Genomic DNA, 24,685 nt, shown 5'->3' with positions numbered 1-24,685 from the left:
TTTTATTAGTGTCTGCGATGTCGGGAGCGGCAGATTAGTGGTTAATAAATTTATTTAATAGTCGCGATGTGGGTGGGCAGCAGATTAGGGCTTGATAGGTTTAATATAGTGTTTGCGATGCCGGAGGGTGGCGGTTTAGAGGTTAATAGGTAGTTTATGGGTGTTAGTGTACTTTGTAACACTTTAGTTATGAGTTTTGTGAAACATTTTTGTGGCGCAAAACTCATAACTACTGCTTTCAGATGGCGGTATGGATTGTGTCGGTATAGGCTGTAATGCAAGCATTTTAGCCTCACCGCACAACCTGTATTACCGGCGCTATGGAAATTCCATGAAAAAAAACGTAATTTTTTTGAGTGCAGAATGGACGTTGCGTTACAGGCTGAAATGCTTGCGGTATAGCTATACCGACGCGACTCACAATAGCTGCGTTACTGCCATAACGCTGAATTGCCATTTTTTCAATGTTAAAAGACGGAACGCAAAACTTGTAATCTACCTGACTGTCTCCGTTTTTACACTTCAAGGAAACTGTAAGCTTTTATCTCTGTGAGGACAGTACCCTCTCACTGCTGTGTTACTAACCTTTGGGACTTTTGAATACACGGTTTATGAGCGCATCCAGCTCCAATTTGAGTGTGGACATTTGGTGATACGGAGGTGTGCTGTGGACCTACGGCTCTAAGGGAATCATCTAAAAGACTCGCTGAAACATACTGCACGCGTTTGAGGTCACCTTTGTGAGTACAAATCTTTTATTTGTTTTAACAATAAATTGTTGTATTTTAATCTACACTTAGATCATCTGTGTACCTTGCTGCGCTCCATTTGCTCTGTTTTGCAGATCCTTTTGGAAATAACGTTTTTCAGCCGCGGAGATCACACCAGTGTGCTAAGGAGCTGCACAACAATCACACAGAAGATTGCAATACTTTAAAAGGGACCAAGTAGATTTTTTCATTTTTTCTAAATTGCGCTTTTGTGTATGCTGTATTTGTTGAATATTGCTATTAGTAATTTCGTTTATGTGGTGCTCCTTATTTGCTTTTATGCTCCAGATCTCTAAGAATGGAAGGGTTCCTTTTCCCAACTACTGTTTTGAGATCTCTCCACAGGTGCTCTATGGAATTTAGATCTGGGGGTAGATTTACCATACCAGGGGCGGACATGATTCACTATAGCGAATCATATCCGCCCTGCATATGCTGTCGGCATTTAACATTGCACAAGCATTTCTGGTGAAATGCTTGTGGAATGCCGCCCCCTGCACTTTCCCGGCCAATCGGCTGCTAGCAGGGGTTGTCAATCATCCCGATCATATCTGATCAGGATGATTGCAGTCCGCCAACTCAGACGTGGCAGATGAGTTAAGGCCGCTGCTTCTTAACTCCTGTTTCCGGAGAGCGGGAAGGCTCATGCGGAATAAACAGCATACACTGCTTAATAAATCGGCCCCCTGGACTAATTGCTGGCCAGTTCAGTACTCTTCAGTGCTTTGTCTTAAACCATTTCTGGGTGCTTTTTGACGTGTGCTTTGGGTCATTGTCCTGCTGTAAGACCCATGACCTCTGACTTTCTGACACTGGACCCTACATTGCACCACAGAATTCTTTGGTAGTCACAATATCATGCACACAGTCAAGACATCCAGTGCCTGAAGCAGCAAAGCAATCCCAAAACATCAGTCAACCTCCACCATGTTTGACTGTAGGGACTGTATTCTTTTTTTTAAAGGCTTATTTCTTTTTCTGAGAACAGTAGAATGATGGGCTTTACCAAAAAGCTGTAATTTTGTTTCGTCTGTCCACAGCACATTCTCCCAAAAGGATTTTGGCTTCCTCAGGTAAGTTCTGGCAAACTCCAATCTGACTTTTTTATTTTTCTGTGTCAGCTGTGCTGGGGTCCTCCTGGGTCTCCTACCATAGCATCACTTTTCATTCAGATGGCGACGTATAGTGCGAGCTGACACATTTGTACCCTGTGCCTGAAGGTCAGCTTGAATTTGTCTGGAAGTTTATCGAGGTTCTTCATCCACCATTCAAACAATCCTTCGTTGTAATCTTTGATCAATTTTTCTCTTTCGTCTACATCCAGGGAGATTGGCTACAGTTCCATGGGCTGTAAACTTCTTGACAATGTTGTGGACACAGGAACATTAAGATCTCTGGAGATGGACTTGTAACCTTGATATTGTCCACACTTTTCCACAATTTTTGTTCTTAAATCCTCAGACAATTCTTTGCTTCTTTTTCTCTTCTCCATGCTCAGTGTGGCACACAGAGACACACAACAGAAAGGTTGAGTAAATTTTTCACCATTTTAACTGGTTGCCGGTGTGATATCTATATTAATAATTGATACAGGTGAGTTTAATTACAAATTACAGGAGCATCACAATTTTGGAATGCAATTATTTCTTACAATTTTGAGAAGGTGCCAATAATTTTGTCCAGTGCATTTTTGGAGTTTTGGCTTTTTTTTATCCACTTTTTTGTGCCATACCAATACAAACAAAAGAAATAAACATGAGAATGCCTAAACATTTGTAGTTGCATCAATTTTCCAGGCGAAGGAGTGCAATATCTGACAGAAATGCAGGGGTGCCAATATTTTTGGCCATGATTGTATTTGTTGGATGATTTTAATCAAGTAGTAGTTTGGGGGACATGTTGTATTCCATCCCAATCTACCTTTTTCATTTTTTCATCCTCTGTTTTCAAAGGCAAATACCACTCCATCTACTTAATAAGCAAACTTGTCAAATTGATTTGTTTCCTCCAAGAATCTCTGATGAGTAGTTTGCTTCCATTCAGTAGACTCCATTCAACATTTATTCTACATTCCTCTAAACATTTTAAACACCCCAGAGGGACATTTATACTTGGAGCCAGCTGCATAATTTGATGACCTTTATGACCTTTTTAGATACATGGAGAAATCAATCTGACTGTTAACCTGTACTCAGATATCCATAAACACATGTACCGCATAGCAAACACAACCCTGGTATCTCTCTATCCTTTGAAGACAATAAAAAAAGACCATATTAATTCAGACTCATCTTTGTGTGTTTGTTTCCTCCAAAAAGATGGTCATATTTGAAGCTATGAAGGAGAAACGGACATGAAACTCAATTTTTTCTTTTATAATTTGGATAAAGCATTCAGGGCTAGATTACAAATGGATCGCTATTTAGCGCTTATTGCGCTACAAGTAAACTTTTTGCGTGTGTCGGGTTGCACTGGTTTTACAAGTTGAAAGTAAAAACAACTTTTCGTTTTACTTCTATTGCCTAATTTGCTTTCTTCTCTGTCTATCCTTTGTTTAAACCAGTGTTTCTCAACTCCAGTCCTAAGGACACTTAACAGGCCAGATATTCATTATATCTTAAAGGGACATAATCAGGGATAGGCAAGGTGTCCGTATACGGACACTGGTGTCCGTGACTGGCCCTTGCAGTGTCCGCCACACATTTTGTGGAGGGGAGGGAGGAGTAGGACAGATGAATGCTGGTCCTCACTCCTCCTTGACCCAAGCGGCGCCACGCTTATTAGCGGGAAAGTGAGGGAAGAAGCAAGCTGCCTGCAGTCAACTATCCGTGAGTCGTGACCCATCCTAATTCCTTGATCTGTTTCGGAAGCGTGGTGCTGGTGTAGAAGACCACTGTCTACTCTGACAAACCTCACGTAACCAAGTAAGTAACCAACCATGATGATCATGCAATTAACATCAAGGTGGGTGGGTTTGGTCAGGAGTTGCAGACTCTCAATAAACCAAATAAAAAAATAAAAGGTAATACCACAAGCAGTCTTTATATAAATGTTATTTTAAACTTGGAAGAAAAAACGCAGGCACTGCTCGGGGTAGAAAAACATGCAATGATTTATGTATGTGTAGCTTCTCATCTATGTCGAAAGTACCAGTTATGTGAACATCTATTTATCTATTTATCAATTAATTATTTTTGAATTTTCATATTCAGTTGTGTGTTTTTAGAGCATTTCAGTCATTATAAATTAAGGTATTACTTCTCTAAATAATCAGTTGCTAATTAATGTTTTTTTTATTAGTTATTATTTTGATGCATTTAATTTTAATTTTAATTTTAGCTTAAAATTTTCTTCATTTCACTTTTCATTTTTGTATTTGCATCAGCTTTAGATTAATGGAAGTAATGTATAGTGGTATAACCTTTTCTCTTTTGGGATTCATTAGTCACAGGTTCAAATGTCTTATAAAATATATAAGTATTTCTTATGTTTTAATAATATATGTTGGTGGGGTAAGGGTTAATCCCCTTGTGTATATAAGGGTTGTCTAGTCTCCATTAACTCAGCCTATGATTAAGCGCCACTAGGGGGCGCGAAACGCGTCAGGCCGTCAGTCCCTCTGTAATCTATCTGTCTGCATGTTGCTGGCATTTATTTTAAGCCTGTCTACCTTCATTGTGTGGCTTAATCAATAAATCATTGCATGTCTTTCTACCCCGAGCAGTGCCTGCGTTTTTTCTTCCAAGTGTTACTTACTTTGGGCCTGATCTCCCTGGCTACGGCACTCCGGTGAATCGGTTACATCATTGGATGACCCTGTGGTTCACCTGCAGTTCTGGTTCCGGATTAAGTGCAGCCGCACGCCGAGACTTTTCCTCTGTTATTTTAAACTTGTTTGATTAGATGACTAATTTGTACTTGTGGAACTAGACCAGGGGCATCCAACGTGCAGCCCATTTGACAGCAAAGTGTCGCTCTCCTGACTTATAGAAACATAGAATATGTCAGCAGATAGGAACCATTCTGCCTATCTAGTCTGCCCAATTTTCTGAACACTTTTATTAGTTCCTGGCCTTATCATATATCTAGCATAACCTTATGCCTATCCCATGCATGTTTAAACTACTTCACTGTCTCTACCACTTCTGCTGGATGGATATTCCACCATGTATCCACTACCATCTCTGTAAAGATGGTTTTTAATTTGAAATGTACCTTGGTGTCCTTCACTAACGTCTGTACTTTGGAAAATGTCCGCCACAGCCTTGGTCCATGCCTATCCCTGGACATAATACTCATATGCTAAATCACTTGAAACTGATGCAGTATAACTGTAAAAAGCTGACAGGAAAATATCACCTGAGCATCTCTATGTAAAAAAAAAAAGATATTTTACCTCACAATTTCCTCAGCTCAGCAGAGTAAGTTCTGTGTAAAAAGTTATACTTCAGCTGTTGCTCAGCTGCAGGTAAAAAAAATAAAAAAGTGGTGAGGTCATGAACTCTTTTACTGTGATCTCATGAGATTTGACTTAACTCTAATGAGATTTCATAGTAAACTTCCTTAAACTGAATAGGGAAATAAGATGAGTGTGCACGTAAGCTCACTCCCTTAGCTGTACTGGGACAGACATACTGATTTGCTGCTTAAAAGCCCTTTACAATGGGATGTGGCTACTGAGGAATTTTTGAGGTAAAATATCTTTCTTTTTTACATAGAGATGTTCAGGTGATATTTTCTAGTCAGCTTTTTACAGCTATGCTGCATCACTTTCAAGTGTTGCAACATTTGGGTATCATGGCCCTTTAACTAGAGCACAGGTGAAATAATCAGCTGATCAGTAACCACGGTTACTAACCTGCTCTCGCCCTTCAAATGATTATTTCACCAGCTCTAGTTAAGATATAATAAATATCTGGCCTGTTAAGGGTCCTGAGGACTGGAGTTTAAAAGCATACCTAGGTAGTTTCATGAGCTGAAATGCACTACTGTGAGAAAGCTGCTAATTGGTGGCTGCACATATATGCCTCTTGTCATTGGCTTACCTGATGTTTTCAGCTAAATCCCAGTAGTGCATTGCTGCTTCTTCAACAAAGGATACCAAGAAGAGAATGAAGCAAATTTTATAATAGAAGTAAATTGGAAAGTTGTTTGAAATTATATTCTCTATTTGAATCATGAACAAAACATTTTGGTTTTCATGTCCCTTTTAAGTACAACATTATCTAATATTCTTATATTCTAGTTATAAATGATATTGGCTTCGCTACACTCAATACAGCTGTGTACAGGTCTTGATAATTGGATAATAATTTAAAATATGTGAGGTACAGCTGTGACCTGCAGAATAAAATACACAGACATCACATCGCCAATAATAATGCAAAAATTATCAAGTTTAAAACATCCTGATTCAATTGCAGAGACAATAAGGAATATTACTGTTCATCACATAAATATATAAACACTCATTATACTTTGTTCTTGGTGTTTCTTCTGGAAAAAATGCAAATAAACTTGTGGTATCACACTAGCAACCTAAATGCTTGTAGTGCAATAGAGAAGACAGAAATACTATAATTTCAGTTTAAGGTCTATAATTATGGAAAATACCTGTAATTGCGTGTGGTATTGTGGTTATCATCAGCCTCTGAGTGTGCATCTTAATACCCGTCTCCATATCTTGCATTTCTAACAGAAGCACTTCAATCTGCAAAACATCCATAAAAAGTAATGTTAACCAACAGCTTTTACACCAAATTCATAATCATTCTCAGCTACCATTTATTGGGTCTGATTTAGTATTATAATAAAAAAAGGCGAGGCTGAATTCCAAATGTGTCAATATATATATATATATATATATGCTTTAAAGAGACATTTAACACTTTGAGATGGTAATATAAAATGATAAATCAAATTATATATATATATATATATATATATATATATATATACACACATCTCTGCAATATACTTTCATTATTTATTTTATCCCCTTTTCCTGTAATTCCATTTAGTTCCAGTTTATGGAAGTGCAGAGCACTGTTATATTCCACACAACCATTGGCTGCACATTCTAGTGACCTATTTATAACTGTCTCTAGTTGGCCACAGCAGAAGGTAACCTAAGTTACAACATGGCAGCTCCCATTGTTTTATAGACACTAAAACTTTACCCTTATTTTGTCAATATTTAAACAGCTAATAAAACTTTAAACAATACATCTATCTTCATGGTATTCTCAGGCTAATCTTTTCTTTGAATGCATCATTTTATCTAGCATTTATTTAGTGTTTAATGTCCCTTTAAAGCATTTCCTGGAAATTTAGAAATAGGAAGAGACTGGACCAAAACATCAGATACACAAGGTTTCAACTACTAGGGGCAGAGAAGAAGTTACAAATCATAGAATTTCAACCCTAACTCCTAACGTTTTGAATTAATCAGTGTGTGTTTATATCTATCTATCTAAAATATATAAATATCTTTATATAGCTATATGTATCTCAATATAACTAGGTATCTCTCTCTCTCTTTATATATATATATATATATATATATATATATATATATATATATATATATATATATATATATATATATGTGTGTGTGTCCGTGTGTAGGTAGATATATAGATATTTATTTATATTTAGCTATCAACACTGCCTCCTAAACATATGTAAATTCTAAATACATTTTAAAGCACAGTTTTAATATATACAAATGTTTTTTTATAATACATATGATAATACATATGATGAAGGATGGGTCTTCAACACAATGATACTCATAGTACAAGTTTCAAATTCCATTTTACACTCCAAACAATTTCTAAATTCCATAGCGCGGGGTACAAAAGTACACACAGATACATCATAAAGACTAAACAAGACAAATAGTAGAACCCTGCTCCAAAGAGCTTACAGTTGACAGGATGAGGGTGCGGAGACTTAAGGAAATTTAAGATTTATGTTGGTTAGGATAGGGAGAAACAGGAGGCTTCTCTAAATAGGTGGGTTGTCAAAGAACACCTGAAACTGTACAAGCTTGGAGACTGCCTGAGGGAGCGGAATAAATTGTTTCAGAGGACAGGAGCAGCCCATTGAGAAGTCTTGGAGGAGAGGTAAGAAGTAGAAATAATAGTATTGGAAAGAACTGGGTCAGAGGCTGATTGAAGAGGGAGGGTTTGGGTAGTATTTAGAGATGAGTAAGTATATGGAGCTGAGTGTTGGATATATAAATTAAGCACTAGTTTGAAAGTGACATGGCAGTCAAACACAGCATACAATTTTAAAATGCTTTCTTATGTATGTCTGTCTGTCAAATTTTCGTCTTCTTCTTGGTATCATTTGTTGCAACTTGGCTCATTTTCATGAGGCATACTGAGGTAGGCTCAGGAGCACGCCAAGTGCTATATGTAAAACATTGCCACAAAAATTGCTGAAAACACTACCGCCACATAGTGCTCAGAACATATGAACACTCCTCTGCCTACCTAACTATGCTACCAACATTATAGAAATAAACTGTATTTTTTAAAAAATAATATGTTTAACCCTTTGATGAGTGCTGACGACGGCTCTAAGCCGGCTCAGATCCGTCACTAGCACTCTCCCACCTTGAGGGAGATCTAGGGGCTCTCACCCGCTCCTACTCCGGCAATCGTGCCTGTATAGTGACAGGCATCGCCGGGGCTTCACGTTTTGCGTGGTGACGTCACGCGCAATGACGTCACCGCACAACTTTATTAACAAAATGACAATGTTAAGTATAGGAAAAGGGGGCATGCTGCTTAGAAGCCTGTATCTCAGGCATCTAAGCAGCTACAGACCCCCAAGACCCACCATTGGAAAGGTAATCGCCTAAAAAAAACAACTTAAAACTGCTTAGCACTCAAAGGGTTAAGAAAGTTTGTTTGACTTCTATGTCCCTTTAGTTGAAATTCTTTTTCTTTGGTTACAGTAAGGCACAATAATCCCAGTGGGAGGTTCCGCAATACATGTTATGTTATACATTCTTCACATTCATATATACTTTTCAATGGAGACCTCTACCCACCGTTTCTTAATGATTTCATCAAAAACCATTTTGTATTAAGAGTGCTACGAATATTTTAAACAATAAAACTTACTAAGTCGTCTGCTGAATGTGGTCAAGATCTGCTTGTTTTGAAGCTAATAGTAATCTACGTACTAGTCAAGTGGTGAGAACTGTTGTCGGGTGTATCAAATCCTGTGTGTCTAAGCTTATCTACATGTATCCTAAGGGAACACCTGTTATGTGTCAGCAATTGTGTACCCTCTCATCCCTTACTATTCATGATCCAGTAAAACCAGACCTTGGGAAATTGGTCCTTGGTGCCCTGAAGCCATGCAATTTCTTCTGACATGATATATATATAAATTGACTTTATCCATAATTTCCTTCCAGGTGGGAACTCCTATCTTCCAATGTCTTGCTATGCAAGTTCTAGTGGCTGTGCAGCTTATCTTGATAAATGTATTAATGGGGGTGTTAAATTGAGGGAGACCTTGGTTCAATAACGCTTGGAAGATATTAAGGGAAATAGGTTTGTCAAGTAATGTACTTAGCATATTGTTCAGTTGATTCCATATATCTTTTACTTTGACACAGTCCCACCGCATATGACTATATGAGCCCAGTTCCTCACAACCCCTGTAGCAATTCTTTGAGTTAGTGGGGGAGAAGTGCAAAGTTTTTATGGGGGTTAAGTACCACCTAAAAGAGGTCTTAATGCAGTTTTCCCGTAGATCTGTGCTAACTAAAGCTTTACATGAGTCAAACAAGATTTGGTCCCATTTATCCTTCGGGAGTGTAGTGCCTGTATCTATTACCCATTTCGTGATAGTGGATGATTTAGATTTGTACTTATTTTCTTGAAGTGTAAGGTACAGTTTGGAAATAGTGTGCTTGTCTTTGCTATCGGATCTACAGAGAAGTTCTAGCATTGTGTATGGGTCTTTCCCTCCATGAGTGACATAGCTATTGAGAGCAGAGGATATTTGCAAAAAAACAAACCAGTGTAATTTGAGTGGTAGTATTTTCTCTTGCAATTGATTAAATGTGATCAAGTGTCCCGCTATCATGAAATCAGCTACTCTGTAAAGTCCTTTGTTCGCCAATTTGTCTAACTGACCATGGATTTCTTGGGGTAAAAGGTGTTTAAGTGGTTTAACCCACGTTTTAGCAGGGATCAGGGTTAGTGTTTTCCACAGTGTTGTCATATCTGTTGAGATGGGTGATCTGTTTGGGTAAGCAATGTTGTCCCCTCTCAATTTCCACAGGATGTCATCAGTCTTGCTAACTCCTGCCAGATCCTTCTCTTTTTTCGTCCACAAAATATTCTGTGTCTATTTACTAGTGAGGGAGGTCTGCGCTAATCTAGCTGCTTGGTAGTAATCTAGAAAATTCAGTAGACCCACCCCTCCCAGTTGACGGTGTTGAGCTAGTATGTAGGATGCAATTCTCGCTCTCCTGTCTCCTCTGAGAAAGGAAGTTAGATCTGCTTGTAATTTTTGGATATCTGGGGATGGTATTTTTATGGGTAATGCCCTGAAGAGATACAGAATTCTGGGTAGGATATTCATTTTTAGAGCCGAGAGACACACATGCCATGAGAAATTGCTCTTTTTCCATGTATTCAGGTATTTTCTAATCTTTTTATATAATGGCACAAATTTCAGACTATAGAGCTTCAAATAAGAGTCTGCTAGCTTAACTCCTAGGTAAGATAGTGAGTTTTTGGTCCAGCCTATATCAAAGTTGATTTCAACAAGTTTTTTGGTGTGACCGGGTAGTGACAAGGGCAGATCCTCACATTTATCTAGATTAATTTTGTACCCTGAAATTTCAGCAAACTCTTGTAAAGTTTTATAAAGATAAGTCTTGGAATCTAAAGGCTTCGTCAATGTTGATAAGATATCGTCCGCAAACAGCGATAATTTATATTCTTCCTCTTTAATTTTAACCCCTTTAATGTCCGTAGAGCCTCTGAAATTCGATGCCAATGGCTCAATACAGAGGGTAAACAATAGGGCATCCCTGTCGGGTACCATTGAGTCTTCTATGTCCCTTTAAAGGGACATTGTACTGTAAAATGAATTACTTGATGTGTTTCCAATGACTTATACCAGCTGCAGAGTATAAAATGTGTGACAAATTACTCCTTTATGCTTATATTGTTATATAAAATATCTGTTTTTACAGATTGAAGCATTGGTCCATTGTTTTCAAGAACATACCCATATACATGGGCTGAGCATGGAGAAATAGTAGACCTCCTAATCCTATAGAGCTCTTTTTACATTAAAGCCTCCTTATCTTAAAGGGTCAGTCTAGTCAAAATTAAACTTTCATGGCTCAGAAAGAACATGTCATTTTAAACAACTTTAAAATTGACTTTTATAATCAAATCTGCTTTGCTCTCTTTGTATTCTTAGTTGAAAGCTAAACCTTGGTAGGCTCATATGCTAATTTATAAGCCCTTGAAGGCCGCCTCTTATCTGAATGAATTTACAGTTTTTCACAGCTAGAGGGTGTTAGTTCATGTGTGCCATATACATAACATTGTGCTCACGCCTGTGGAGTTGCTTATGAGAGTTGCTTATGAGAGTACACTGATAAACTGAGTACACTGGCTAAAATGCAAGTCTGTCAAAAGAACTGAGATAAGGAGACAGTCTGCAGAGGCTTTGACACAAGCTAACCACAATGCTCAAAATTAACAATGTACGTATTTAACTGTTACTGTCAAAAATGTATACTAAACTAGAAGTAACTTCAAGTTAAATTGTACCAAAAATATTTAAATTTAATTTGTATTTGCTGCAAACTGAGACTTTATTTTCAGGTGCTGCCCCTGTTAACTTCCATCTACCCTGTGAAATTATCCCATAGAGCTTCATTATTGTATATGGTGTAAAAAAGAGATTAAACCAGCGCTAGAAATCCAGGTGGGAGAGCTAATCACGATCAATGTACAAATGATCAATCAATAATCAAGATGGCAATCACCAGTATTATAAAATAATAAATATATATAAAATAGAATATTATTTATTCTAATGTTAGTTACAATACTAACTCAATATTACAAATGCTAGTGACCTAAATAAAGAATATACAAACAAAATGTACAATAAAAACTCCAGATAGAGGATAGTTAGAATAATCTCACCAATACCAAAATACAGTTTATGGATACATAAGAGGGTCTCTAGCGAGTAGGACTGGTTGCTGCTAGTCCACAAATGGTGTCCTTCGAACCACCTGGAGTAGGGTAGAAGCCAAGAAAATAAAAGAAGCAGAGCGCAACCAGACTCAAGTGTTGTATAACGATATAGGGCAAATCACGCTATAGAAAATGCACTTACAGTGTAAAAACACATTTATTGCATGTCATAAAAAATGTATACTTCCAAAACGATAAAATGAGCACAGTCCAGTGGATGTATGAATTCCCTCTATTGTCAGTGTCCAAAATCAGCATTTCCGAATGTTGCCCTGGTGGATATCGTACATACGACCTGCGTGCTTCCGATGCCGGATGGTAAGTCTATTTCCTTAATCCACAGAGGGTAATCGGACGTCAGTAGGCTACGGGTCCTCGCCCAGTCCAGGAAACCTCAACGCGTTTCTACCAAAAACCTCAACGCGTGCGGACTTTCTCAAGAGGATGTGTAATCTGGATAACAGAGGGCATGTACTCCTCTTTAAATGTCCACAAATAGTCATGAAATTGTACTAATATCAATTTATTTATGAACTTGAATTTTGAAACTATATTTATTTATTTAATGACTATATATATTTAATGTAGCTTGTATATTGCTTTTTTAATGTAGAGTGTCTGTTTGCCACAATGTATTGTTAACAATGTAGTGTGAAGTTTTTCTTTTAATCAGGACATCCAAGCAGTTTGCGTGAGGCTAATGAGATTACGCTAAATGCTGAGTTGCACCAATAAAATTAACATTGTGGACATTTTTTATGACATGCAATAAATTAGTTTTTACACTGTGCATTTCTATAGCGCGATTTGCCCTATATCGTTATACAACACTTGAGTCTGGATGCGCTCTGCTTCTTTCCAGATTTTCTTGATTATTGTATATGGGATGCATCTCTCATCTCTCTGGAACTTTTAGGTTCTGCCCTTTTTCTTAGATATTTTAGTGAATTCAGCCCCTGTAAAAACTGAACTATAATTTCTTATCATGCTGGAGAACTTTAAATCATTAGGCCCTTGTAGAGTACAATAAAAGTAAAATGTTATTACCTATCTCTTTTTCACTCCTCACTGGGAACTTCATTGCAGCTTGCTGCCTCTTTGTCTATATAACTTTTCTATAGACAATACTAAAGTATTCATATTTTCAATTTAGGTGGTGGCAAAAATAGTTATTAAAAATGACTAAATAAAGATAAAGATATATTTATAAATAATTTAATACATTCCAGCATGTCCCTTTAAATCTAAAATGGGAACTTAGATATTTTCTTGAATTAGATGATTAAAATTTTTTGTCTATATTTGTTATTTGTTATATTAAATCTTGTATTATTATAAAAAGGAAACATTGCTAATATATAACTGATTAATATTTGGATAAATATACATTTTTATATATTAGTTTGCTTAAAAAAAATTCATTCACAACGTTTTTGAGGGATTCCTAAAATATTTTTTTAATGTAGGATGGTTTCCTATTGTTAATCTACTTGTACCTACCATTGTGGAGGCCTCCATTAATGATCCCTCTGATTGGTTAATGCAATATTTTAAACAAATGGATGTAGGTTATTAAAGTGTATCTTCAAGCATGTCAGAGCATATGTGTCTACCCTATTTAAGTTTTTGCCCTTAAAAGGGACAGTCAACACCAAAATGTTTATTGTTTAACAAGATAGACAATCCCTTTATTACCCATTCCCCAGTTTTGCATAACCAACACTGTTATATTAATACACTTTTTACCTCTGTGATTACCATGTATCTAAGCCTTGTCTGACAGCCCCCTGATCACATGACTTTTTATTTATTATCTATTGACTTACATTTTAGCCAATTAGTGAAGTGTCAGCCACAACTCCAAGGGAGAGAGCACAATGTTATCTATATGGCTGACATGAATTAGCAGCTAATACAAAAGCATGTTTTAAGAGGCTGTCTGTAGTGGCGTAGAAACAGGCAGACATTTAGAGGGGGATGGATAGTGTTATGTATCTTTTTAAACAATAACAATTCGGGTGTAGACTGTTCCTTTAAAGAATGACATTCCCTGTTTTAGGTTTCATATTCCATTTACACCACTAAATTTCCTTATTTCACTCAACAGAATCAAAATACATGTACAAAGGGATGTTTTTTGCTTTTTTATTTTTTCCTTTTTGAATTTATTCCTAGTGAGGCCTCAATAAGGGTCTGATGATCAAAACCTTGCTGGTGGCATGGAGAGAAAACACACACAATCTTTGGAGGGGGGGGGGGGTAGAGCATTGTAATGTAATGTAGGAGTCTCTTTACAATCTCTGCACAGCTAGATAACCAGCTCGCAAGCTAAAATTAGCCTTTCTACACTTCTATGACGGAACTTGCAGTACCAACAAGATATCCTCTTGCTAGAGTCAAGTGCTTTACATTATCTGGTTATTTTTTACAACCCTGAGGCCATTTGGACAGGGACAGGAGCCCCTATGTATCATCCATACCTATGAACATTTGTAGCTAAATATTAGAGACTAAGGAGATTGGGTGGGGCTGTTGCCTTTTTGTGGACAGGGCCATGCAAGGAGGAGCGGTGCTGTGAGTGGATTAGGCGAAATCATGGGCGTCTCTCGGTTGGTGGGCGCGTCTGGAAGTTTGTTGGCGATTCTGGGCTGTTGATATTTTATTCTCACTTATATTCTGCATAAATTACAAGAAGGTGCAAAGCAACAAAAAATAAAAATGATCTTCTCATTTTCATTTAGTAATTTTTATTGTAAAACATAGGTCTGGAATCCTAAATTTTGTTGTTTTTTTAAAGAAGTTGACTGATGCCAAATCCTGAACTACAAGGTGTTTGATTGCAATATATATGAAATAATGATGTTCATATACACTATAACAAAAGTTTACTTATTTTTATTTATATTTTTGCATGTTGTATGATTTGTGTGTGTACTTTATGCCCCAGCACTGAAGGGATTAAATATAGGTCATTCATCAGCTGATGACAGGTCTGAAAAAATATCTGAAATGTTACTGATTTGTGATATTATGTTTTAAATGTAATAAGAGTAATTTTGTTATTGCACTAATGCTTGAATAGACTTATGGGGCAAGATTACATATGTTTTTTTACGCGGTTTTGGTATTGGTATAAATGTGGCGCGTATATTTCACCTGTCGGCCGCTATTTTTACTCTCATAAGCTAGCATAGAATCGCATCGCAAATTGGTATCACATATTCAGCGCAAGGACTTACGCAGCGAAAATGGAGACATTTTACTCCATTTTCACCTCGCCACACATAGGCAGGCGCAGAAAGCCTTGCGCTGAGTATGTAAGCACCATAACTTCCTGAAAATAGTAACTAACACCTAACGCATGCGCAATATCTATCTACCTCCTGAAAATAACTAACAACCAACGCATGCGCAATTTCTATCTGCCTGTCAACCGCAATCCCCCACCGCAATAACTAATAGAGTATATTAACCCCTAATCCACCAACCCCCACATCACAATAAACGTAATAAATGTATTAGCCCCTAATCCACCATTAACCCACATTGCAATAAACCTAATAAATGTATTAACCCGTAATCTGCCATTAACCCACATCACAATAAACCTAATAAAACTATTAACCTCTAATCCGCCATTAACCCACAACACAATAATCCTAATAAATCTATTAACCCCTAATCCGCCAAACCCCCACAATGCAAATAACTAATTTAATTTCTAAACCCCCTAGCCTAACACCCCCTAAATTAACTCCAATTACCTAAATTAAAAAACACTAAGTTACAATTAAAATAAAAAAGGTAACATTACTTAAAAAAAAATAATAATAATTTAAGTTTACAAAAAATAAAGAAGTCTAACATTACATAAAATAATAAACAAAATTATCCAAAATTAAAAAATGAAACCTAATCCCTATGAAAATAAAAAGGCCCCCCAAAAATAAAAACACCCCCTAATCTAATGCTAAACTACCAATAGCCCTTAAAAGGGCTTTTTGTAGGGTATTGCGCTAAGTTAAACAACTCTTTTACCTTAAAAAATACTAAATCCCCCCTCTAACAGTAAAACCCACCACCCACCAAACCCCCAAAATAAATAAACCTAGCACTAAAAAAAAACTAAATTACCAATTGCCCCTAAAGGGGCATTTGTATGGGCATTGCCCTTAGAAAGGGCTTTCAGCTCTTTTACTGCCCTTAAAAGGGCATTCAGCTCTTTTAAGAGTGCCCATTAAAACCCTAATGTAAAAAAATAAATAAAAAAAATAAAAAAGTCCTTACTCTAACTCCCAAATAGGTACTCACCGTTCCTGAAGTCCGGCGGAGGTCCTCTTCCAGGCGGGGAAGTCTTCTTCCAAGCAGCAGACATCTTCTTCCAAGCGCCGACCATATCCTTCTTCATCCAGGACCAAGCCGGTGCGGAGATGAGCGCGGAGCAGGACCCGCGACCGCAAAGCCATGGAGCGTGGAGGATCCTCTTTGTACGATCGCTGCCGTACACTAAATAGTGAATTCAAGGTACGCATTTAAATATGGTGTCCCTTGCATTCCTATTGGCTAATTTGATTCTTCAAATTCAAATGAGAGCTACTGAAATCCTATTGGCTGATTTGATAAAAAAATATATACCTATCGATTTATCTAATGCTGTGGAACAGATTTATGTGCTTGGTGGCTCTATTGCCAGCTTTGAGGTACCAGAACGGTGAGCCTGTGGCAACTGCACTTTGATGTCTGAGGCCTTCACCTAACCTCCCCGGTAGACCCGGGTAAGGACAGCCGATGTGAGCTGTTAACTGGGGAAGTCATACTAACTAAGTGACACTTACTAATAGATCACCTTTCAGCTATTCCAGACCTGAAACCTGTCTTTATGGACTTAAAGTGTGCACACTTCTGTAATTGTCTAAAAACCTCAATAAAAAACTATTTTAAAAATGCCATAACAATAAAAACAAGTATCTCAAAAGATGCTTTCAGCAAAGGCAATCATACAAAACATAGGAACACCAAAACCCTATATTAATTATAAAGATCTGCATTTCTTAAATAGTATTTAGCATACATAACTGTTATCTTTTCCGTTTTTAAAACGGCATTTAAGAATTCTGGTGGTATTAGAAATGACAGGACTTATTAAAACATTAGACTGGGGCCTGTTTTTCATAGGGCGTGGACTTCTTGCTTTGAGTGCATTGTCAAGCTAATGAGCCACATACATTTATACTACTGGTGGACAATGGGATATTTACTTTTTTTAATGTATTTTATTGTATACTTGATGGTTATTCTAAATGATATTCTACATAAACCATTTTGTTTCAATCAGCTCATATCTAACCATGCTGCACAGTAATCCCAATGCACAGTGAGTCATTCCTTAAGACCATTGATTGTTATGCAGACATCCTAACTCTCCCTGAAGTTCAGGGAATTTCCCTCATTGTAATAGCGGCTCCCTGATGCCCGCAAATGAAATGTAATCTCCCTGAAACTACAAATACCATGATTCAACGTTGCCCAAATTCGGAAAACAGTGTTTCTTTAAGGATGCGGTGACGTCATTGAGCAAGAAAGTGTTGTTACAGCAAGTCTGTCTTTACAGTGTATTGCATGTCTGCCACCCTCCCTCCTGCTATTTGGAGGCAGCGATAAGGCTCTTGGGGGAGGAGGAGAATCGGCAGCAGGCAACATCAGCTGCAGCATAGACTGAGTGAGAACTGAGAAAGAAGGCAAAGGGAGTGCACCCAGGTGAGGGAGGAGATAGACACCCCTGCTGTCAGGTCTTTATCAAACTGACTGTACTGGGAGTACAAAACATAATTACAAATAGCCTCTCAAACTCAAAATCACACATGCTCCCAGACACAAAATCCGAAAGTCGTACAGGGACAACTATACTGAGTACTTCACAAGCTGGGACGCTATGGAAACCTCAAAGCATGCATCAGTAACCAAAAAGCCCCTACAGATTTTAATAAAATAAAATACAAACACTACCTTATTTACTAAACGTAATTTAACTTCATATTCAAAAATATTTGAGCATTCAACAAGCATACTTTGAGGCCGAATTATCAAGGGCCGAATGGCCCCAAATCCCCATGTTTCCGCGCAAACCTTAAGGCTCGTCGGAAACAGCAGTTAAGAAGCAGCGATCTTAAGACTGCTGCTCCTTAACTGGTCCACTGCCTCCAGGCTGCGGACATCAATCTGCACGATCCTATACGGGGGCGGCATTGCACAAGCAGTTTACAAAAAATGCTGAGCGGATCATGTCGAACAGGCCCTATCACTGGAAAATAGATTTGTTGTATGTGGTTGTGCAATAAAGCTACTTTTGTTTCTAATGTGAGTTTAGTGTGAAGCTACTATAATGATAAGTCTATCTTATTTAGGGTTTCCATGTGTCCAGTAAATAACTGGGGGGGGGGGGGCGCAGCACTCAGCACAGCGCAGTAGCCAGTGAAGCCACCTCCCTGAAATGAGTTTTTGCAGGTTGGGATGTCTGGTTATGCAAATATTTTTTTAATAGTTTGTCTTCTGATGAGGACCCTATCATCTTATATACAGTGTTTTGCAGTCGGTAATTAAGTGTCATCTAACATAGAACCTTTTTTATACAGTACCATAAAAAATACGTGTTACCAAAAATAAAGGGGTTCTTCTTTGCCACACAAAAAATAATCAGTTTTTGTTACATTTTAAAAGTCAAATTTATTTTATATTTTTCTCATGATGTTTTGAGCAGTGCCTTTTAAAATCCCAGGTTAATTCAAAATACATAGCTTAAAAACAAGTCTATTTAATTTGCTATCACCTTCGCTGGAGGATGCATATTATTACTGGCAAAAGCATTTGCCATGTCCCAAGTATCCACAAGTGCAATGCTGAGGTCTTTGAAAATGTCATTGATTATTAAATTATGTATGTATCCATGAAGAAAAAAAAGAAAAGAAAAAAGAGCTGTTTAACTTAGGGCAATGCCCTACAAAAAGCCCTTTTAAGGGCTATTAAGGGCTATTGGTAGTTTAGCATTAGATTAGGGGGTGTTTACATTTTGGAGGGGCTTTTTTAATTTCATACGCCTAGATTTAGAGTTCTGCGTCAGCCGTCAAAGCAGCGTTAAGGGGTCCTAACACTGCTTTTTATCGCCCGCTGGTATTTAGAGTCAGCCAGGAAAGGGTCTAACGCTCACTTTCCAGCCGCAACTTTTCCATACCGCAGATCCCCTTACGCCAATTGCGTATCCTATCTTTTCAATGGGATCTTCCTAACGCCGGTATTTAGAGTCTTGGCTGAAGTGAGCGTTACACCTCTACCGACAAGACTCCAGCCACAGAAAAAAGTCAGGAGTTAAGAGCTTTATGGGCTAACGCAGGTTCATAAAGCTCTTAACTACTGTGCTCTAAAGTACACTAACACCCATAAACTACCTATGTACCCCTAATCCGAGGTCCCCCCACATCGCCGACACTCTAATAAAAATTTTTAACCCCTAATCTGCCGACCGCACATCGCCGCCACCTACATTATCCCTATGTACCCCTAATCTGCTGCCCCTAACATCGCCGACCCCTACATAATATTTATTAACCCCTAATCTGCCCCCTGCCCCCCCCCAACATCGCTGCTACCTTACCTACACTTATTAACTCCTAATCTTCCGACCGGACCTCGCTGCCACTATAATAAATGTATTAACCTCTAAACCTCCACACTCCCGCCTGCCAAACCCTATAATAAATAGTATTAACCCCTAATCTGCCCTCCCTAACATCGGCGACACCTAACTTCAAGTATTAACCCCTAATCTGCCGACCGGACCTCACCGCTACTCTAATAAATGTATTAACCCCTAAAGCTAAGTCTAACCCTAACCCTAACACCCACCTAAGTTAAATATAATTTTTATCTAACGAAATAAATTAAATATTATTAACTAAAGTATTCCTATTTAAAACTAAATACTTACCTGTAAAATAAACCCTAATATAGCTACAATATAACAAATAATTATATTGTAGCTATTGTAGGATTTATATTTATTTTACAGGCAACTTTGTATTTATTTTAACTAGGTACAATAGCTATTAAATAGTTATTTACTATTTAATAGCTACCTAGTTAAAATAATTACAAAATTACCTGTAAAATAAATCCTAACCTAAGTTACAATTAAACCTAACACTACGCTATCAATAAATAAATTAAATCAATTAACTACAATTACCTACAATTAAATAAACTTAACTAAATTACAAAAACAAACAAACGCTAAATTACAAAAAATAAAAAAAGATTACAAGAATTATAAGCTAATTACACCTACTCTAAGCCCCCTAAAAAAATAACAAAGCCCCCCAAAATAAAAAAATGCCCTACCCTAGTATAAAATAAAAAGTTAACAGCTCTATTACCTTACCAGCCCTTAAAAGGGCTTTTTGCGGGGCATGCCCCAAAGAAATCAGCTCTTTTGCCTGTAAAAAAAGCATACAATACCCCCCCAACATTACAACCCACCATCCACATACCCCTACTCTAGCCCACCCAAACCCCCCTTAAAAAAACCTAACACTAAGCCCCTGAAGACCTACCTTGTCTTCACCCAGCCGGGTATCACCAATCCGTCCAGAAGAGGGTCTGAAGTCTTCATCCTATCCGGCCAGAAGAGGTCCTCCAGAGGGTCCGAAATCTTCATCCTATCCGGCCAGAAGAGGTCCTCCAGAGGGTCGGAAGTCTTCATCCATGCGGCATCTTCTATCTTCTTCCATCCGGAGCGGAGCGGGTCCATCTTGAAGCAGCCGATACGTAGCCATCCTTCCTCACCAACGAACTAACGACGAATGAAGGTTCCTTTAAATGACGTCATCCAAGATGGCGTCCCTCGAATTCCGATTGGCTGATAGGATTCTATCAGCCAATCGGAATTAAGGTAGGAAAAATCTGATTGGCTGATTGAATCTGCCAATCAGAATCAAGTTCAATCGGATTGGCTGATCCAATCAGCCAATCAGATTGAGCTCGCATTCTATTGGCTGATCGGAACAGCCAATAGAATGCGAGCTCAATCTGATTGGCTGGTCCAATCAGCCAATCGGATTGAACTTGAATCTGATTGGCTGATTCAATCAGCCAATCAGATTTTTCCTACCTTAATTCTGATTGGCTGATAGAATCCTATCAGCCAATCGGAATTCGAGGGACGCCATCTTGGATGACGTCATTTAAAGGAACCTTCAGTCGTCGTTAGTCCGTCGGTGAGGAAGGATGGCTACGCATCGGCTGCTTCAAGATGGACCCGCTCCGCTCCGGATGAAAGAAGATAGAAGATGCCGCCTGGATGAAGACTTCGGACCCTCTGGAGGACCTCTTCTGGCCGGATAGGATGAAGACTTCGGACCCTCTGGAGGACCTCTTCTGGCCGGATAGGATGAAGACTTCAGACCCTCTGGAGGACCTCTTCTGGCCAGATAGGATGAAGACTTCGGACCCTCTTCTGGACGGATCGGTAATACCCGGCTGGGTGAAGACAAGGTAGGAAGATCTTCAGGGGCTTAGTGTTAGGTTTTTTAAGGGGGGTTTGGGTGGGTTAGAGTAGGGGTATGTGGGTGGTGGGTTGTAATGTTGGGGGGGTATTGTATGTTTTTTTACAGGCAAAAGAGCTGATTTTTTGGGGGCATGCCCCGCAAAAAGCCCTTTTAAGGGCTGGTAAGGAAATAGAGCAGTTAAACTTTTTATTTTAGAATAGGGTAGGGCATTTTTTTATTTTGGGGGGCTTTGTTATTTTTTTAGGGGCTTAGAGTAGGTGTAATTAGTTTAAAATTCTTATAATCTGTTTTTTTTGTAATTTAGTTTAGTTGATTTAATTGTAGGTAATTGTAATTCATTTATTTAATTTATTGATAGTGTAGTGTTAGGTTTAATTGTAGCTTAGGTTAGGATTTATTTTGCAGGTAATTTTGTAATTATTTTAACTAGGTAGCTATTAAATAGTTAATAACTATTTAATAGCTATTGTACCTAGTTAAAATAAATACAAAGTTGCCTGTAAAATAAATATAAATCCTAAAATAGCTACAATATAATTATTCGTTATATTGTAGCTATATTAGGGTTTATTTTACAGGTAAGTATTTAGCTTTAAATAGGATTAATTTATTTAATAAGAAATAATTTATTTCATTAGATTAAAATTATATTTAATTTAGGGGGGTTTAGGGTTAGGGTTAGACTTAGCTTTAGGGGTTAATACATTTATTAGAGTAGTGGCGACGTCCGGTCGGCAGATTAGGGGTTAATACTTGAAGTTAGGTGTTGGCGATGTTAGCGAGGGCAGATTAGGGGTTAATACTATTTATTATAGGCTTTGCGATGCGGGAATGAGGCGGTTTAGGGGTTAATACATTTATTATAGTGGCGGCGAGGTCCGGTCGGCAGATTAGGGGTTAATAAGTGTAGGTAAGGTAGCGGCGACGTCGGGGGGGGGCAGATTAGGGGTTAATAAATATAATATAGGGGTCAGCGGTGTTAGGGGCAGCAGATTAGGGGTACATAGGTATAATGTAGGTGGTGGCGGTGTACGGAGCGACAGATTAGGGGTTAATAATAATATGCAGGGGTCAGCGATAGCAGATTAGGGGTTAATAAGTGTAAGGTTAGGGGTGTTTAGACTCGGGGTTCATGTTAGGGTGTTAGGTGCAGACTTAGGAAGTGTTTCCCCATGGGAAACAATGGGGCTGCGTTAGGAGCTTAACGCTGCTTTTTTGCAGGTGTTAGGTTTTTTTGCAGCTCAAACTGCCCCATTGTTTCCTATGAGGGAATCGTGCACGAGCACGTTTTTCAAGCTGGCCGCTACCGTAAGCAACGCTGGTATTGAGAGTTGAAGTGGCGGTAAATATGCCTCTACGCTAAATCTAGGCCATAGGGATTAGGTTTCATTTTTTTAATTTTGGATAATTTTGTTTATTATTTTATGTAGACTTTTTTATTTTTTTGTAATCTTAGATTAATTTAATTTTAATTTTTTTATTTTTAAAGGAATAGTCTAGTCAAAATAAAACTTTCATGATTCAGATAGAGGATGCAATTTTAAGCAACTTTCTAATTTACTCTTATTATCAATTTTTCTTCGTTCTCTTGCTATCTTAATTTTAAAAAGCTGGAATGTACGCTTAGAAGCCGCCCATTGTTGGTTCAGCACCTGGGTAGTGCTTGCTAATTGGTATCTAAATGTAGCCTTCCAATCAGCATGTGCTACTCGTGTGCTGAACCAAAAAATGGGCCGTCTCCTCAGCTTACTTTACAGCTGTTTTAAATAAAGATACCAAGACAACAAAGAAAAAATGATAATAGGAGTAAATTAGAAAGTTTCTTAAAATTGCATGCTCTATCTGAATCATGAAAGTTTATTTTTGAGTAGACTATTCCTTTAAGTAATGTTAGCTTTTTAATTTTAATTGTAACAGTGTTTTTTAATTTAGGTAATTGGGGTTAGTTTAGGCAGTGTTAAGTTAGGGGGCTTAGTAATTAAATTAATTACTTGCGTTGTGGGGTTTTGGCAGTTTATGGGGTTAATAGTTTTATTAGGATTATTGCGTTGTGTGGGTTTGGCGGATTAGGGGTTAATAGATTTATAAGGTTTGTTGCGATGTGGGTTAATGGCGAATTAGGGGTTAATAGTTTTAATAGGTACTTTGCGATGTGGGTTAATGGCAGATTAGGAGTTAATACATTTATTAGGTAGTTTGCAATGTTGGGTTTGGCAGATTTAGGGGTTAATACTTTTACTAGGTAGATTGCAATGTGGGTTAATGGCGGATTAGGGGTTAATAGTTTAATTAGGCATATTGCGTTGTGGGGGGTTGTCGGTTTAGGGGTTAATGCATTTATTATTAGTTGCGATGTGGGTTTGATGGCGGATATAGGGGTTTTTACGTGTCGGGTTTATTTTTAGGAGGCGGGTTAGACTTTTACGGGAGATTTGATATTTTTTTTAATTTTCTTAGGCGCCGGCAGTTTCTCCGATTACGGGACTATGAACTGCGGCGCCGTATATGTGATATCCCGATGTGCGAGGTAAAAATACAGGCAGCGCGGATTTCAGCAGTTGCGCTGACGCTTACGCCGCATATGTAATCTCGCCTATGGTTTTAACCTTTAACAAAAGGGTTGAACACAAATTTAGTTCCAGACTAGTAATTTGTTGTTAACCCTGAGCTGATCATGGCTGCTGAGCCAAATATGCCACAAACAGTAGTATAGTGCATGCTACAGTATTCATGTTGGATAATGCTGATGCATAATTTCAGTCACAAGGGCCCACACTACAATTTATATTACATAAAGCTTTAGCGCAAAGCAGATAAAGAGCAAAAATTCCCTTTAGGTAGTCAAATATTCAGTTATGCTCTTTGCTATACACTCTGTGTAAGTTGAATTGCACATTAAAGGGACAGTCTACTCAAGATTTATTATTGTTTAAAAAGATAGATAATCCCTTTATTACCCATTCCCTGTTTTGCATAACCAACACAGTTATGGAGATACACAAATACACACACCAATTGCAATATTTGTTGTAATGGAAGCTACACCAAAAATCAATATTCACTCGACTCAAATGGCCATATAATTTCTATTATGTATAACAAA

General features: G+C 37.9%; 1 protein-coding gene across 1 annotated transcript in view; it reads right to left on the bottom strand.

Annotated features, from left to right (window-relative positions):
• RGS9 (regulator of G protein signaling 9) overlaps window positions 1-24,685 on the bottom strand; it is a 474,238-nt gene that overhangs the window by 338,746 nt on the left and 110,807 nt on the right. The window contains 1 exon segment of the mRNA XM_053707768.1: window positions 6,384-6,480. Within this exon segment, the coding sequence (XP_053563743.1) occupies window positions 6,384-6,480 (97 nt within the window).

The sequence above is a fragment of the Bombina bombina genome, chromosome 1 (assembly GCF_027579735.1).
Source record: "Bombina bombina isolate aBomBom1 chromosome 1, aBomBom1.pri, whole genome shotgun sequence".
NCBI classification, from domain to species: Eukaryota; Metazoa; Chordata; class Amphibia; order Anura; family Bombinatoridae; genus Bombina; species Bombina bombina.
Note: the sequence above shows the minus strand (reverse complement) of the source record. Positions and strands in the feature narration are given on the sequence as shown.